The sequence below is a fragment of the Oncorhynchus mykiss genome, unplaced genomic scaffold (genome assembly GCF_013265735.2).
Source record: "Oncorhynchus mykiss isolate Arlee unplaced genomic scaffold, USDA_OmykA_1.1 un_scaffold_119, whole genome shotgun sequence".
Taxonomy (NCBI): domain Eukaryota; kingdom Metazoa; phylum Chordata; class Actinopteri; order Salmoniformes; family Salmonidae; genus Oncorhynchus; species Oncorhynchus mykiss.
Window position 1 is genome coordinate 469,871 of NW_023493660.1, and position 18,642 is coordinate 488,512.

The 18,642-nt window shown below is 45.4% G+C and overlaps 1 protein-coding gene across 9 annotated transcripts in view; it reads right to left on the minus strand.

The window, feature by feature from the left end:
• Positions 1 to 16,853, minus strand: part of LOC110512780 (ankyrin-3) — a 115,464-nt gene extending 98,611 nt beyond the window's left edge. For 6 of the 9 annotated variants that reach the window (XM_036972079.1, XM_036972077.1, XM_036972078.1 and 3 more), the window contains exons 1-5: positions 16,750 to 16,853; positions 12,440 to 12,538; positions 11,954 to 12,052; positions 10,101 to 10,298; positions 124 to 222 (exon numbers count right to left, since the gene is read on the minus strand). In XM_036972079.1, coding sequence (XP_036827974.1) covers positions 124 to 222; positions 10,101 to 10,298; positions 11,954 to 12,052; positions 12,440 to 12,538; positions 16,750 to 16,797 — 543 coding nt within the window. In that variant the 5' untranslated portion in view covers positions 16,798 to 16,853. The remainder of the gene's footprint in view (positions 1 to 123; positions 223 to 10,100; positions 10,299 to 11,953; positions 12,053 to 12,439; positions 12,539 to 16,749) is intronic. The other 3 variants (XM_036972082.1, XM_036972081.1, XM_036972080.1) reach the window with 1 other exon arrangement.
• Positions 16,854 to 18,642: the final 1,789 nt, after the last annotated feature.

Sequence of the window (18,642 nt, forward strand, 5' to 3'; positions counted from 1 at the left end):
TGAGAATAACTCATATGACATCAGTGAGAACTATCTGTGCTGTACGTTACTATTACTATCAGTGAGATGCACTACTGACTACCAGACTAGCTAACTACCCTGTTTCCATGGTGACTACGGTACCTTCCCAGCTGCATCGGGCACAGTGTGTCTCTGCAGCAGAAGGTTGGCCACTTCCATCTTCCCATACTTAGCTGCAACATGGAGGGGAGTGAAGCCTTTCTGGAAGAGGGGAGGAGAGGAGAGAGGAAAGGAGAGGAGAGGAGGAGGTGATGAAAGGAAAGGAGAGGAGAGGAGGAGGTGATGAAAGGAGAGAGACAGGGAGGAGATGATGGAGATGAGAGAGGAAAGGAGATGAGAGAAGAGAGGAGTAGACAGCAATGAGCCACAACAACACTCACAGCATCACATCATAGATTATTACATGTTAGTCATTTAGCAGAAGCTCTTATCCAGAGCACCTTACAGTTAGTGCTTTCATCATCAGATAGCTAGGTGGGACAACCATATATCACAGTAGGTAGTATATTCAGATAGCTAGGTGGGACAACCACATATCACAGTAGTTAGTATATTCAGATAGCTAGGTGAGACAACCACATATCACAGTAGTTAGTATATTCAGATAGCTAGGTGAGACAACCACATATCACAGTAGTTAGTATATTCAGATAGCTAGGTGGGACAACCACATATCACAGTAGTTAGTATATTCAGATAGCTAGGTGAGACAACCACATATCACAGTAGTTAGTATATTCAGATAGCTAGGTGAGACAACCACATATCACAGTAGTTAGTATATTCAGATAGCTAGGTGGGACAACCACATATCACAGTAGTTAGTATATTCAGATAGCTAGGTGAGACAACCACATATCACAGTAGTTAGTATCTTCAGATAGCTAGGTGAGACAACCACATATCACAGTAGTTAGTATATTCAGATAGCTAGGTGGGACAACCACATATCACAGAAGTAGGAACACCCCCCTATCCACATCGATGGAACAGTAGTGGAGAGGGTAGTAAGTTTTAAGTTCCTCGGCGTACACATCACAGACAAACTGAATTGGTCCACCCACACAGACAGCATCGTGAAGAAGGCGCAGCAGCGCCTCTTCAACCTCAGGAGGCTGAAGAAATTTGGCTTGTCACCAAAAGCACTCACAAACTTCTACAGATGCACAATCGAGAGCATCCTGTCGGGCTGTATCACCGCCTAGTACGGCAACTGCTCCGCCCACAACCGGAAGGCTCTCCAGAGGGTAGTGAGGTCTGCACAACGCATCACCGGGGGCAAACTACCTGCCCTCCAGGACACCTACACCACCCGATGTCACAGGAAGGCCATAAATATCATCAAGGACAACAACCACCCGAGCCACTGCCTGTTCACCCCGCTATCATCCAGAAGGCGAGATCAGTACAGGTGCATCAAAGCTGGGACCGAGAGACTGAAAAACAGCTTATTTCTCAAGGCCATCAGACTGTTAAACAGCCACCACTAACACTGAGTGGCTGCTGCCAACACACTGACACTGACTCAACTCCAGCCACTTTAATAATGGGAATTGATGGGAAATTATGTAAAATGTATCACTAGCCACTTTAAACAATGCTACCTAATATAATGTTTACATACCCTACATTATTCATCTCATATGTATATGTATATACTGTACTCTATATCATCTACTGAATCTTTATGTAATACATGTATCACTAGCCACTTTAACTATGCCACTTTGTTTACATACTCATCTCATATGTATATACTGCACTCAATACCATCTACTGTATCTTGCCTATGCCGCTCTGTACCATCACTCATTCATATATCTTTATGTACATATTCTTTATCCCCTTACACTTGTGTCTATAAGGTAGTAGTTTTGGAATTGTTAGCTAGATTACTTGTTGGTTATTACTGCATTGTCGGAACTAGAAGCACAAGCATTTCGCTACACTAGCATTAACATCTGCTAACCATGTGTATGTGACAAATAAAATTTGATTTGATTTGATTTAGTTAGTATATTCAGATAGCTAGGTGAGACAACCACATATCACAGTAGTTAGTATATTCAGATAGCTAGGTGGGACAACCACATATCACAGTAGTTAGTATATTCAGATAGCTAGGTGGGACAACCACATATCACAGTAGTTAGTATATTCAGATAGCTAGGTGGGACAACCACATATCACAGTAGTTAGTATATTCAGATAGCTAGGTGAGACAACCACATATCACAGTAGTTAGTATACTCCACCCTCTGAGGGTTCAGCTTTGTCTCCTAAACTATGTTATTTTCTCAAACTCAGAACCATAAAACAAATCCTCCATATCAACAGGCATATATCAAATCCATCCTATCTTGACAAGATCACAGAGACACATTGACTGGCACACAGACATTGTGGAGCCAAGAGATACACGCTTGACCTCTCCCCTCTCTGCGGCCCAAATAACTTAGTCCTGACAGAGAACAGATACTGCAACCCCGCCACAGTATTATACAAACACATTCTGATGAGAAGTAACTTACAAACATATGATGAATATAAAACATCTATGTTACCAACTAATTCTGATTATTCCCCAACAAGACTCACATGACAGAGAGAAGTTGAACTAACTGTACATAGAGATAGTCATTTCCATGGACTGTGTCACAGTTCATTAAAGTGTTGATCCATTACAACGATAATGAATAACGATACCCACAACTCAGTTACACAACAGATTCCTCTGTTGTGAAGCAAGGCAGTGAAACATCAACCGGTTACACCACTAACTTCAACCCTAACTGCTGATACCACTCTCTCCAACCCCAGATCAACCATTCATACCACTAACCCTAACCAGTACTAACCATAACTGTTGATACCACTCTCTCTAACCCCAGATCAACCATTCATACCACTAACCTAACCATTAATACCACTAACCCTAACTGCTGATACCACTCTCTCTAACCCCAGATCAACCATTCATACCACTAACCTTAACCAGTACTAACCCTAACTGTTGATACCACTAACCCTAACCTTAACTAACCCTAACTGTTGATACCACTCTCTCTAACCCCAGATCAACCATTCATACCACTAACCCAAACCAGTACTAACCCTAACTGTTGATACCACTCTCTCTCACCCCAGATCAACCATTCATACCACTAACCCTAACCAGTACTAACCCTAACCATTCATACCACTAACCCTAACCAGTACTAACCCTAACTGCTGATACCATTCTCTCTCACCCCAGATCAACCATTCATACCACTAACCCTAACCAGTACTAACCCTAACCATTCATACCACTAACCCTAACCAGTACTAACCCTAACTGCTGATACCATGCTCTCTAACCCCAGATCAACCATTCATCACACTAACCTTAACCTTAACTAACCCTAACTGTTGATACCATTCTCTCTAACCCAGATGAACCATTCATCACACTAACCTTAACCTTAACTAACCCTAACTGCTGATACCATTCTCTCTAACCCCAGATCAACCATTCATACCACTAACCCTAACCAGTACTAACCCTGACTGTTGATACCACTCTCTCTAACCCCAGATCAACCATTCATACCACTAACACAAACCAGTACTAACCCTAACTGTTGATACCACTCTCTCTCACCCAGATCAACCATTCATACCACTAACCCTAACCAGTACTAACCCTAACCATTCATACCACTAACCCTAACCAGTACTAACCCTAACTGCTGATACCATTCTCTCTAACCCCAGATCAACCATTCATCACACTAACCTTAACCTTAACTAACCCTAACCATTCATACCACTAACCTTAACTAACCCTAACTGCTGATACCATTATCTCTAACCCCAGATGAACCATTCATCACACTAACCTTAACCTTAACTAACCCTAACCAGTCATACCACTAACCTTAACTAACCCTAACTGCTGATACCATTATCTCTAACCCCAGATGAACCATTCATCACACTAACCTTAACCTTAACTAACCCTAACCATTCATACCACTAACCTTAACTAACCCTAACTGTTGATACCACTCTCTCTAACCCCAGATCAACCATTCATACCACTAACGCAAACCAATACTAACCCTAACTGCTGATACCACTCTCTCTAACCCCAGATCAACCATTCATACCACTAACCCTAACCAGTACTAACCCTAACCATTCATTCCACTAACCCTAACCAGTACTAACCCTAACTGCTGATACCATTCTCTCTCACCCCAGATCAACCATTCATACCACTAACCCTAACCAGTACTAACCCTAACCATTCATACCACTAACCCTAACCAGTACTAACCCTAACTTCTGATACCACTCTCTCTAACCCCAGATCAACCATTCATACCACTAACCCTAACCAGTACTAACCCTAACCATTCATACCACTAACCCTAACCAGTACTAACCCTAACTGCTGATACCATTCTCTCTCACCCCAGATCAACCATTCATACCACTAACCCTAACCAGTACTAACCCTAACCATTCATACCACTAACCCTAACCAGTACTAACCCTAACTGCTGATACCACTCTCTCTAACCCCAGATCAACCATTCATACCACTAACCCTAACCATTCATACCACTAACCCTAACCAGTACTAACCCTAACCATTCATACCACTAACCCTAACCAGTACTAACCCTAACTGCTGATACCACTCTCTCTAACCCCAGATCAACCATTCATACCACTAACGCAAACCAATACTAACCCTAACTGCTGATACCACTCTCTCTAACCCCAGACCAACCATTCATACCACTAACCCTAACCAGTACTAACCCTAACCATTCATACCACTAACCCTAACCAGTACTAACCCTAACTGCTGATACCATTCTCTCTCACCCCAGATCAACCATTCATACCACTAACCCTAACCAGTACTAACCCTAACCATTCATACCACTAACCCTAACCAGTACTAACCCTAACTGCTGATACCATTCTCTCTCACCCCAGATCAACCATTCATACCACTAACCCTAACCAGTACTAACCCTAACCATTCATACCACTAACCCTAACCAGTACTAACCCTAACTGCTGATACCACTCTCTCTAACCCCAGATCAACCATTCATCACACTAACCTTAACCTTAACTAACCCTTAATGCTGATATCATTCTCTCTAACCCTAGATCAACCATTCATCACACTAACCTTAACCTTAACTAACCCTAACTGCTGATACCATTCTCTCTAACCCTAGATCAACCATTCATCACACTAACCTTAACTAACCCTAACTGCTGATACCATTCTCTCTAACCCCAGATTAACCATTCATCCCACTAACCCTAAACTTAACTAACCCTAACTGCTGATACCATTCTCTCTAACCCCAGATCAACCATTCAATAACCCCAACCTTTATTAGCCCTAACCTTTCATACTACTAACTGCTGATACCACTCACTCTACCCATAGAGGTCAAGCAGCATGATAATATAAGCAAAACAAAGACCACTTTGCTTTAATGCTAACTATAAATGCAGCATCACCATTCACTATGTGACCTCTGCCAGCAGCCAGCCTGCTGCTAATGGAACGATACAGATGCTGTGGTGTATGATGTCACGCTACCTGCTAGCCATGGAAACACTCTGAATCAATCAGCAGACTACTGCAGTGGAACTAGCTAAAACTCTAACCCTCCTCCAGGGAACTATAGTTATAACTCTAACCCTCCTCCAGGGAACTATAGTTATAACTCTAACCCTCCTCCAGGGAACTATAGTTATAACTCTAACCCTCCTCCAGTGGAACTAGTTATAACTCTAACCCTCCTCCAGTGGAACTATAGTTATAACTCTAACCCTCCTCCAGGGAACTATAGTTATAACTCTAACCCTCCTCCAGGGAACTATAGTTATAACTCTAACCCTCCTCCAGGGAACTATAGTTATAACTCTAACCCTCCTCCAGTGGAACTAGTTATAACTCTAACCCTCCTCCAGGGGAACTATAGTTATAACTCTAACCCTCCTCCAGGGAACTATAGTTATAACTCTAACCCTCCTCCAGTGGAACTATAGTTATAACTCTAATCCTCCTCCAATGGAACTATAGTTATTACTCTAACCCTCCTCCAGGGGAACTATAGTTATAACTCTAACCTTCCTCCAGTGGAACTAGTTATAACTCTAACCCTCCTCCAGGGAACTAGTTATAACTCTAACCCTCCTACAGTGGAACTATAGTTATAACTCTAACCCTCCTCCAGTGAACTATAGTTATAACTCTAACCCTCCTCCAGGGAACTATAGTTATAACTCTAACCCTCCTCCAGGGAACTATAGTTATAACTCTAACCCTCCTCCAGTGGAACTATAGTTATAACTCTAACCCTCCTCCAGTGGAACTAGTTATAACTCTAACCCTCCTCCAGGGAACTATAGTTATAACTCTAACCCTCCTCCAGGGAACTATAGTTATAACTCTAACCCTCCTCCAGTGGAACTATAGTTATTACTCTAACCCTCCTCCAGTGGAACTAACTAAAACTCTAACCCTCCTCCAGTGGAACTAGTTATAACTCTAACCCTCCTCCAGTGGAACTAGTTATAACTCTAACCCTCCTCCAGTGGAACTAGTTATAACTCTAACCCTCCCACAGTGGAACTATAGTTATAACTCTAACCCTCCTCCAGTGGAACTAGTTATAACTCTAACCCTCCTCCAGGGAACTATAGTTATAACTCTAACCCTCCTCCAGTGGAACTATAGTTATAACTCTAACCCTCCTCCAGGGAACTATAGTTATAACTCTAACCCTCCTCCAGTGGAACTATAGTTATAACTCTAACCTTCCTCCAGTGGAACTAGTTATAACTCTAACCCTCCTCCAGGGAACTATAGTTATAACTCTAACCCTCCTCCAGGGAACTATAGTTATAACTCTAACCCTCCTCCAGTGGAACTATAGTTATAACTCTAATCCTCCTCCAATGGAACTATAGTTATAACTCTAACCCTCCTCCAGTGGAACTAGTTATTACTCTAACCCTCCTCCAGTGGAACTAGTTATAACTCTAACCCTCCTCCTGTGGAACTATAGTTATAACTCTAACCCTCCTCCAGTGGAACTAGTTATTACTCTAACCCTCCTCCAGTGGAACTATAGTTATAACTCTAACCCTCCTCCAGTGAACTATAGTTATAACTCTAACCCTCCTCCAGTGGAACTATAGTTATAACTCTAACCCTCCTCCAGTGAACTATAGTTATAACTCTAACCCTCCTCCAGTGGAACTATAGTTATAACTCTAACCCTCCTCCAGGGGAACTAGTTATAACTCTAACCCTCCTCCAGTGGAACTAGTTATAACTCTAACCCTCCTCCAGTGGAACTAGTTATAACTCTAACCATCCTCCAGTGGAACTAGTTATAACTCTAACCCTCCCACAGTGGAACTATAGTTATAACTCTAACCCTCCTCCAGTGGAACTAGTTATAACTCTAACCCTCCTCCAGGGAACTATAGTTATAACTCTAACCCTCCTCCAGTGGAACTATAGTTATAACTCTAACCCTCCTCCAGTGGAACTATAGTTATAACTATAACCCTCCTCCAGTGGAACTATAGTTATAACTCTAACCCTCCTCCAGGGGAACTATAGTTATAACTCTAACCCTCCTCCAGTGGAACTATAGTTATAACTCTAACCCTCCTCCAGGGAACTATAGTTATAACTCTAACCTTCCTCCAGTGGAACTAGTTATAACTCTAACCCTCCTCCAGTGGAACTATAGTTATAACTCTAACCCTCCTCCAGTGGAACTAACTAAAACTCTAACCCTCCTCCAGTGGAACTAGTTATAACTCTAACCCTCCTCCAGTGGAACTAGTTATAACTCTAACCCTCCTCCAGTGGAACTAGTTATAACTCTAACCCTCCCACAGTGGAACTATAGTTATAACTCTAACCCTCCTCCAGTGGAACTAGTTATAACTCTAACCCTCCTCCAGTGGAACTAGTTATAACTCTAACCCTCCTCCAGGGAACTAGTTATAACTCTAACCCTCCTACAGTGGAACTATAGTTATAACTCTAACCCTCCTCCAGGGAACTATAGTTATAACTCTAACCCTCCTCCAGGGAACTATAGTTATAACTCTAACCCTCCTCCAGTGGAACTATAGTTATAACTCTAACCCTCCTCCAGTGGAACTAGTTATAACTCTAACCCTCCTCCAGGGAACTATAGTTATAACTCTAACCCTCCTCCAGTGGAACTATAGTTATAACTCTAATCATCCTCCAATGGAACTATAGTTATTACTCTAACCCTCCTCCAGTGGAACTATAGTTATAACTCTAACCCTCCTCCAGTGAACTATAGTTATAACTCTAACCCTCCTCCAGTGGAACTATAGTTATAACTCTAACCCTCCTCCAGTGGAACTATAGTTATAACTCTAACCCTCCTCCAGGGGAACTATAGTTATAACTCTAACCCTCCTCCAGTGGAACTATAGTTATAACTCTAACCCTCCTCCAGGGAACTATAGTTATAACTCTAACCTTCCTCCAGTGGAACTAGTTATAACTCTAACCCTCCTCCAGTGGAACTATAGTTATAACTCTAACCCTCCTCCAGTGGAACTAACTAAAACTCTAACCCTCCTCCAGTGGAACTAGTTATAACTCTAACCCTCCTCCAGTGGTACTAGTTATAACTCTAACCCTCCTCCAGTGGAACTAGTTATAACTCTAACCCTCCCACAGTGGAACTATAGTTATAACTCTAACCCTCCTCCAGTGGAACTAGTTATAACTCTAACCCTCCTCCAGGGAACTATAGTTATAACTCTAACCCTCCTCCAGTGGAACTATAGTTATAACTCTAACCCTCCTCCAGGGAACTATAGTTATAACTCTAACCCTCCTCCAGGGGAACTATAGTTATAACTCTAACCCTCCTCCAGTGGAACTAGTTATAACTCTAACCCTCCTCCAGTGGAACTAGTTATAACTCTAACCCTCCCACAGTGGAACTATAGTTATAACTCTAACCCTCCTCCAGTGGAACTAGTTATAACTCTAACCCTCCTCCAGTGGAACTAGTTATAACTCTAACCCTCCTCCAGGGAACTAGTTATAACTCTATCCCTCCTACAGTGGAACTATAGTTATAACTCTAACCCTCCTCCAGGGAACTATAGTTATAACTCTAACCCTCCTCCAGGGAACTATAGTTATAACTCTAACCCTCCTCCAGGGAACTATAGTTATAACTCTAACCCTCCTCCAGTGGAACTATAGTTATAACTCTAACCCTCCTCCAGTGGAACTAGTTATAACTCTAACCCTCCTCCAGGGAACTATAGTTATAACTCTAACCCTCCTCCAGTGGAACTATAGTTATAACTAATCATCCTCCAATGGAACTATAGTTATTACTCTAACCCTCCTCCAGTGGAACTATAGTTATAACTCTAACCCTCCTCCAGTGAACTATAGTTATAACTCTAACCCTCCTCCAGTGGAACTATAGTTATAACTCTAACCCTCCTCCAGTGGAACTATAGTTATAACTCTAACCCTCCTCCAGGGGAACTATAGTTATAACTCTAACCCTCCTCCAGTGGAACTATAGTTATAACTCTAACCCTCCTCCAGTGGAACTAACTAAAACTCTAACCCTCCTCCAGTGGAACTATAGTTATAACTCTAACCCTCCTCCAGTGAACTATAGTTATAACTCTAACCCTCCTCCAGTGGAACTAGTTATAACTCTAACCCTCCTCCAGTGGAACTATAGTTATAACTCTAACCCTCCTCCAGTGAACTATAGTTATAACTCTAACCCTCCTCCAGTGGAACTAACTAAAACTCTAACCCTCCTCCAGTGGAACTAGTTATAACTCTGTGTGTAGGGTGTAGTGTGTAGGGTATAGTGTGTAGTGCAAAGTGCAAAGTAGTGTCAAGGACGACTGAGGTGATGTCTCTGTGTCCCTCTCTAATAGGGTTAGTAGTGTGTAGGGTTAGTAGTGTGTAGGGTGAAGTGTGTAGAGTGAAGTGTGTTGGGTGTAGTGTGTACCTTGGTAGTGATGTCTGGAGAAGCCCCCTGGTCAAGGAGGACTGAGGAGACGTCTCTGTGTCCCTCTTTGGCAGCCAGGTGTAGGGGGGTGTAGCCAGAGGTGGTAGTGGCGTCAGGACACGCCCCATTCTGCAGCAGATACAGCACGATGTCAGGCTTCCCCAGACGACTGGAGATGTGGAGCGGGGTCTGGTTGTCCTGGAGACAGGGACAGAGGGTTAGAGGACAGACAGGAGACAAACATGAGCAAAGACACTTCAACAGACCACCAAAAAACATTTTTCTTAAGATCAACTGTGACAACAAGTCACAGTATATATAGTAATCCAACTTTAAATACTCCACATGGCTAAGAATACCTCATTTAAATATAATAACTCCACCAATAACAATACCTTATGTTAATATAATAACTCCACCAATAACAATACCTTATGTTAATATAATAACTCCACCAATAACAATACCTTATTTTAATGTAATAACTCCATCAATAACAATACCTTATGTTAATATAATAACTCCACCAATAACACTACCTTATTTTAATGTAATAACTCCATCAATAACAATACCTTATTTTAATGTAATAACTCCACCAATAAGAAAGCCTTATGTTAATATAATAACTCCACCAATAACAATACCTTATGTTAATATAATAACTCCACCAATAACAAAACCTTATTTTAATGTAATAACTCCATCAATAACAATACCTTATTTTAATGTAATAACTCCATCAATAACAATACCTTATTTTAATGTAATAACTCCACCAATAAGAATACCTTATTTTAATGTAATTTTTTTATATTTGTTTTAACTTGTTTTATTTCACCTTAATTTAACCAGGTAGGCTAGTCGAGATCAAGTTCTCATTTACAACTGCAACCTGGCCAAGATAAAGCAAAGAATTGCGACAGAAACAACAACACAGAGTTACACATGGAATAAACAAACATACAGTCAATAACACAATAGAAAAAAAAAGAAAGTCTATATACAGTGTGTGCAAATGGCGTGAGGACAATAAATAGGCCATAGAACTACTAAAATTACTAGCTACACCAGTCGGGATTCTCTCCAGTCGGTATGGGAGAATCACTCCAGTCAGTATGGGAGATTCACTCCAGGCAGTATGGGGGATTCTCTCCAGTCAGTATGGGAGATTCTCTCCAGTCAGTATGGGGGATTCTCACCAGTCAGTATGGGAGATTCTCTCCAGTCAGTATGGGGGATTCTCTCCAGTCAGTATGGGGGATTCTCTCCAGTCAGTATGGGGGATTCTCACCAGTCAGTATGGGGGATTCTCTCTGGTCAGTATGGGGGATTCTCACCAGTCAGTATGAGGGATTCTCTCTGGTCAGTATGGGGGATTCTCACCAGTCAGTATGGGAGATTCACTCCAGGCAGTATGGGGGATTCTCTCCAGTCAGTATGGGAGATTCTCTCCAGTCAGTATGGGGGATTCTCACCAGTCAGTATGGGAGATTCTCTCCAGTCAGTATGGGGGATTCTCTCCAGTCAGTATGGGGGATTCTCTCCAGTCAGTATGGTGGATTCTCACCAGTCAGTATGGGGGATTCTCACCAGTCAGTATGGGGGATTCTCTCTGGTCAGTATGGGGGATTCTCACCAGTCAGTATGATGGATTCTCTCCAGTCAGTATGGGGGATTCTTACCAGTCAGTATGGGGGATTCTCACCAGTCAGTATGGGGGATTCTCTCTGGTCAGTATGGGGGATTCTCACCAGTCAGTATGAGGGATTCTCTCTGGTCAGTATGGGAGATTCTCTCCAGTCAATTTTGTTTTTTTCTCCAGTCAGTATTGGGTTTTTCGCCAGTCCTACCTTGGCCTTGACCTCCACTCTGGCTCCGCTCTGAACCAGGTATTTGACTACGCCAGCCTGGCCGGCCCTCGCTGCCATGTGGAGCGCCGTCTCTCCCCTCTGGAACTCAGAGATACACACAGGTTAGAAATGTTACTTCACAAACACACAGGTTAGGTACCAGGATTCTATCAAACACACAGGTTTAAGTACCAGGGTTCTATCAAACACACAGGTTAGATACCAGGGTTCTATCAAACACACAGGTTAGGTACCAGGGTTCTATCAAACACACAGGTTAGGTACCAGGGTTCTATCAAACACACACAGAGAAAGAGAGAGAGAGAGAGAAAGAGAGAGAGAGAGAGAGAGAGCGAGAGAGAGAGAGATATAGATAGAGAGAGAGATAGTAAGAAAGAAAGAGAGAGAGAGAGAGAGAGAGAGAGAGAGAGAGAGAGAGAGAGGGAGAAAGGGAGAGAGAGGGAGAGAGTATATTATGTGACTCACCACATTAGTTGTGTTTGGCGAAGCTCCATGATTCGTCAGCTGAGTGACGATGTTATCGTGTCCCATGAAAGCCGCCACATGGATCGGAGTGAGACCCGACTGTAACAGAGACACAGAGTTAGGCTAGGAACAAGAGACCCGATTGAAACGGAGACACATAGTTATTCTAGGAACAGAGATAGTCCGCTTTAAAGTTGTAGGCAGTTCACCGAGTGCATAGCCCCCAGCCCCTAGCTCACAACAGAAGTTATCTGGCCCTTTTCTGGTAAAAACTGATACCAGAGCCAGCCCCTCTGACCAGCACCAAGCCTTCCTCCTCAAGACCCTGTCAGCAACATGTGTCATGTCCGGATAAAACTCCTAACACAGAACCTCAGCTAACTCAGATACTTCTATTCACTTCAAAACCACTTCAAACAGTCTGTAGCAAACAACTACAATCACCAGAACTTAGTGTCCATGTCCACCTATCAAAGACAAACACCACAGAACAGAGATCCATTCTAGAATGGTTGAACAGAGAGACACAGTCAGTCAGAAGACAACATGTTAGTTAGTAGGTCCTCTGTAGGTCTTCTGTAGTTTTTGTAAAGTTAGTTAGGTGTTCCTCTGTAGGTCTTCTGAAGTTCCTACCTCGGTCACTGCCTGTATGGACGCTCCGTGTTTCAGTTCCCACCTCGGTCACTGCCTGTATGGACGCTCCGTGTTTCAGTTCCTACCTCGGTCAATGCCTGTATGGACGCTCCGTGTTTCAGTTCCTACCTCTGTCACTGCCTGTATGGACGCTCCGTGTTTCAGTTCCTACCTCTGTCACTGCCTGTATGGACGCTCCGTGTCAGATCCTACCTCGGTCACTGCCTGTATAGATGCTCCGTGTTTCAGTTCCTACCTCAGGCACTGCCTGTATAGACGCTCCGTGTCAGTTCCTACCTCGGTCACTGCCTGTATAGACGCTCCGTGTTTCAGCTTCTACCTCGGTCACTGCCTGTATGGACACTCCGTGTCAGTTCCTACCTCGGTCACTGCCTGTATGGACGCACCGTGTTTCAGTTCCTACCTCGGTCACTGCCTGTATGGACGCTCCGTGTTTCAGTTCCTACCTCGGTCACTGCCTGTATGGACGCTCCGTGTCAGTTCCTACCTCGGTCACTGCCTGTATAGATGCTCCGTGTTTCAGTTCCTACCTCGGTCACTGCCTGTATGGACGCTCCGTGTCAGTTCCTACCTCAGTCACTGCCTGTATAGACGCTCCGTGTTTCAGCTTCTACCTCGGTCACTGCCTGTATGGACGCTCCGTGTCAGTTCCTACCTCGGTCACTGCCTGTATAGACGCTCCGTGTTTCAGCTTCTACCTCGGTCACTGCCTGTATGGACGCTCCGTGTTTCAGTTCCTACCTCGGTCACTGCCTGTATGGACGCTCCCTGTCAGTTCCTACCTCAGTCACTGCCTGTATAGACGCTCCGTGTTTCAGCTTCTACCTCGGTCACTGCCTGTATGGACGCTCCGTGTCAGTTCCTACCTCGGTCACTGCCTGTATAGACGCTCCGTGTTTCAGCTTCTACCTCGGTCACTGCCTGTATGGACGCTCCGTGTTTCAGATTCTACCTCAGTCACTGCCTGTATGGATGCTCCGTGTTTCAGTTCCTACCTCGGTCACTGCCTGTATGGACGCTCCGTGTCAGTTCCTACCTCGGTCACTGCTTGTATAGACACTGCATGTCAGTTCCTACCTCGGTCACTGCCTGTATGGACGCTCCGTGTTTCAGTTCCTACCTCGGTCACTGCCTGTATGGACGATCCGTGTTTCAGTTACTACCTCGGTCACTACCTGTATAGACGCTCCGTGTCAGTTCCTACCTCGGTCACTGCCTGTATAGACGCTCCGTGTCAGTTCCTACCTCGGTCACTGCCTGTATAGATGCTCCATGTCAGTTCCTACCTCGGTCACTGACTGTAGGGACGCTCCGTGTCAGGTCCTACCTTGGTCACTGCCTGTATAGACGCTCCGTGTTTCAGTTCCTACCTTGGTCACTGCCTGTATGGACACTCCGTGTTTTAGGTCCTACCTCGGTCACTGCCTGTATGGACGATCCGTGTTTCAGTTCCTACCTCGGTCACTGCCTGTATGGACGCTCCGTGTTTCAGTTCCTACCTCGGTCACTGCCTGTATGGACGCTCCGTGTTTCAGTTCCTACCTCGGTCAATGGCTGTATAGATGCTCCATGTCAGTTCCTACCTCGGTCACTGCCTGTATGGACGCTCCGTGTTAGGTCCTACCTTGGTCACTGCCTGTATGGATGCTCCGTGTTTCAGTTCCTACCTTGGTCACTGCCTGTATAGACGCTCCGTGTTTCAGCTCCTACCTTGGTCAATGCCTGTATGGACGCTCCGTGTTTCAGCTCCTACCTCGGTCACTGCCTGTATGGACGCTCCGTGTTTCAGTTCCTACCTCGGTCACTGCCTGTATGGACGCTCCGTGTTTCAGTTCCTACCTCGGTCAATGCCTGTATGGACGCTCCGTGTTTCAGTTCCTACCTCGGTCACTGCCTGTATGGACGCTCCGTGTTTCATCTCCTACCTCGGTCACTGCCTGTATGGACGCTCCGTGTTTCAGTTCCTACCTCGGTCAATGCCTGTATGGATGCTCCGTGTTTCAGTTCCTACCTCGGTCACTGCCTGTATGGACGCTCCGTGTTTCAGTAAATACCTCGGTCAATGCCTGTATGGATGCTCCGTGTTTCAGTTCCTACCTCGGTCACTGCCTGTATCGACGCTCCGTGTCAGTTCCTACATCGGTCACTGCCTGTATGGACGCTCCGTGTCAGTTCCTACCTCGGTCACTGCCTGTATAGACGCTCCGTGTTTCAGCTTCTACCTCGGTCACTGCCTGTATGGACGCTCCGTGTTTCAGTTCCTACCTCGGTCACTGCCTGTATGGACGCTCCGTGTCAGTTCCTACCTCGGTCACTGCTTGTATAGACACTGCGTGTCAGTTCCTACCTCGGTCACTGCCTGTATGGACGATCCGTGTTTCAGTTCCTACCTCGGTCACTGCCTGTATAGACGCTCCGTGTCAGTTCCTACCCCGGTCACTGCCTGTATAGACACTCCGTGTCAGTTCCTACCTCGGTCACTGCCTGTATGGATGCTCCATGTCAGTTCCTACCTCGGTCACTGACTGTAGGGACGCTCCGTGTCAGGTCCTACCTTGGTCACTGCCTGTATAGACGCTCCGTGTTTCAGTTCCTACCTTGGTCACTGCCTGTATGGACACTCCGTGTTTTAGGTCCTACCTCGGTCACTGCCTGTATGGACGATCCGTGTTTCAGTTCCTACCTCGGTCACTGCCTGTATGGACGCTCCGTGTTTTAGTTCCTACCTTGGTCACTGCCTGTATGGACGCTCCGTGTTTCAGTTCCTACCTCGGTCACTGCCTGTATAGATGCTCCATGTCAGTTCCTACCTCGGTCACTGCCTGTATGGACGCTCCTTGTCAGGTCCTACCTTGGTCACTGCCTGTATGGATGCTCCGTGTTTGAGTTCCTACCTTGGTCACTGCCTGTATGGACGCTCCGTGTTTCAGTTCCTACCTCGGTCACTGCCTGTATGGACGCTCCGTGTTTCAGTTCCTACCTCGGTCAATGCCTGTATGGACGCTCCGTGTTTCAGTTCCTACCTCGGTCACTGCCTGTATGGACGCTCCGTGTTTCAGCTCCTACCTCGGTCACTGCCTGTATGGACGCTCCGTGTTTCAGTTCCTACCTCGGTCAATGCCTGTATGGATGCTCCGTGTTTCAGTTCCTACCTCGGTCACTGCCTGTATGGACGCTCCGTGTTTCAGTTCCTACCTCGGTCACTGCCTGTATGGACGCTCCGTGTTTCAGTAAATACCTCGGTCAATGCCTGTATGGATGCTCCGTGTTTCAGCTCCTACCTCGGTCACTGCCTGTATAGACGCTCCGTGTCAGTTCCTACCTCGGTCACTGCCTGTATGGACGCTCCGTGTCAGTTCCTACCTCGGTCAATGCCTGTATGGATGCTCCGTGTTTCAGTTCCTACCTCGGTCACTGCCTGTATGGAGGCTCCGTGTTTCAGTTCCTACCTCGGTCACTGCCTGTATAGACGCTCCGTGTCAGTTCCTACCTCGGTCACTGCCTGTATGGACGCTCCGTGTCAGTTCCTACCTCGGTCACTGCCTGTATAGACGCTCCGTGTTTCAGTTCCTACCTCGGTCACTGCCTGTATGGACGCTCCGTGTCAGTTCCTACCTCGGTCACTGCCTGTATAGACGCTCCGTGTCAGTTCCTACCTCGGTCACTGCCTGTATAGACGCTCCGTGTTTCAGCAGCAGTTCCATCACTTTGATTCTGTTCTTCTTGCAGGCGATGTGGAGCGGAGTGAAACCATTCTAAAAGAAAAACACACAGCACAACTCTACAGATGTCCAGCCTGGTTAACACACAGCACAACTCTACAGATGTCCTGGCTGGTTAACACACAACACAACTCTACAGATGTCCTGGCTGGTTAACACACAGCACAACTCTACAGATGTCCTGGCTGGTTAACACACAGCACAACTCTACAGATGTCCTGGCTGGTTAACACACAGCACAACTCTACAGATGTCCTGGCTGGTTAACACACAGCACAACTCTACAGATGTCCTGGCTGGTTAACACACAGCACAACTCTATAGATGTCCTGGCTGGTTAACACACAGCTAACCAGCCTGGTTAACACACAGCTAACCAGCCTGGTTAACACACAGATAACCAGCCTGGTTAACACACAGCTAACCAGCCTGGTTAACACACAGCTAACCAGCCTGGTTAACACACAGCTAACCAGCCTGGTTAACACACAGCTAACCAGCCTGGTTAACACACAGCTAACCAGATACTAACCAGATAAACATGTGGAGTTACAGTAACTGGCCTCTGGCTGCTTTGAGGTTTGGCACCGTGTGTTATTTCTTCAGTTCCCTCTTTACTTCTTCCTTTTTCTCTCTAAACTTCAGTCATTCTGTTCCAATGACTAAACACCATGCCAGTATACTAGTGGCTGCCTGATGCCATAAACCCTAGCCCTAACCCTGCAGCCAGCCAACACACTTTACTGTCAGCCTCAGAGGCTGTGGACTGGATGAGGCAGAATGATATACAACAGGAAGTGATGTTACTGTTCCCATGTCACTGTTCTGTGATTCCAATTTAGTGTGGATCCCAGGAAGAGTAGCTACTGCTAAAGTTAATGCTAACTTATTACTAAAATAATGCTAAGCTTAAGCTAAGCTAACATCTAACAGCGATTTTAATACACAGTGTGACTGATGCTTACCAGTGCTTTAGCATTGGGATTGGCCTTCTTGTCCACAATGACCTTGGCGACCTTGTAGTGTCCGCAGTGGGCGGCGACATGCAGGGCAGTCAGATAGTCGTTGGTGACATCATCAACAGGAACCTCGTGGTGTAGCAGGAGCTGAACACAGTTCAGATGGTCCCCCTGGGTGGCCATGTGGAGGGGAGACAGACCGTTCTGGAGGGGTACAGACAGACAGTTTAGAGGGGGGACAGGGACAGAGAGAGAAAGTCATTGTCATAGTTACTGTACCTTAGTTTTGGACAGGATGGGAGCTCCTCTGTCTAGCAGCATCTCCAGCACCTGTTCATGTCCGCTCCTGGCGCCACAGTGGAGAGGGGTCAGACCGTCCTGGGGTCAGAGGTTAAGGGGAAGTAGAGCATTACACAGGTTACTTACTGGATCTCTGACTATTGATTCTTTCCTGCTGGGCTTTCTAGATGTTTTGTGTATGTTGTGTGTGAGCTAGATTGACTTCCTGTAGGACAATAAACATGAATCTGACCACAGACCAGTCCTCCTGTAGGACAATAAACATGAATCTGACCACAGACCAGTCCTCCCGTAGGACAATAAACATGAATCTGACCATGGACCAGTCCTCCTGTAGGAAAATAAACATGAATCTGACCACGGACCAGTCCTCCAGTAGGACAATAAACATGATTCTGACCATGGACCAGTCCTCCTGTAGGAAAATAAACATGAATCTGACCACGGACCAGTCCTCCAGTAGGACAATAAACATGATTCTGACCATGGACCAGTCCTCCTGTAGGAAAATAAACATGAATCTGACCACGGACCAGTCCTCCAGTAGGACAATAAACATGATTCTGAC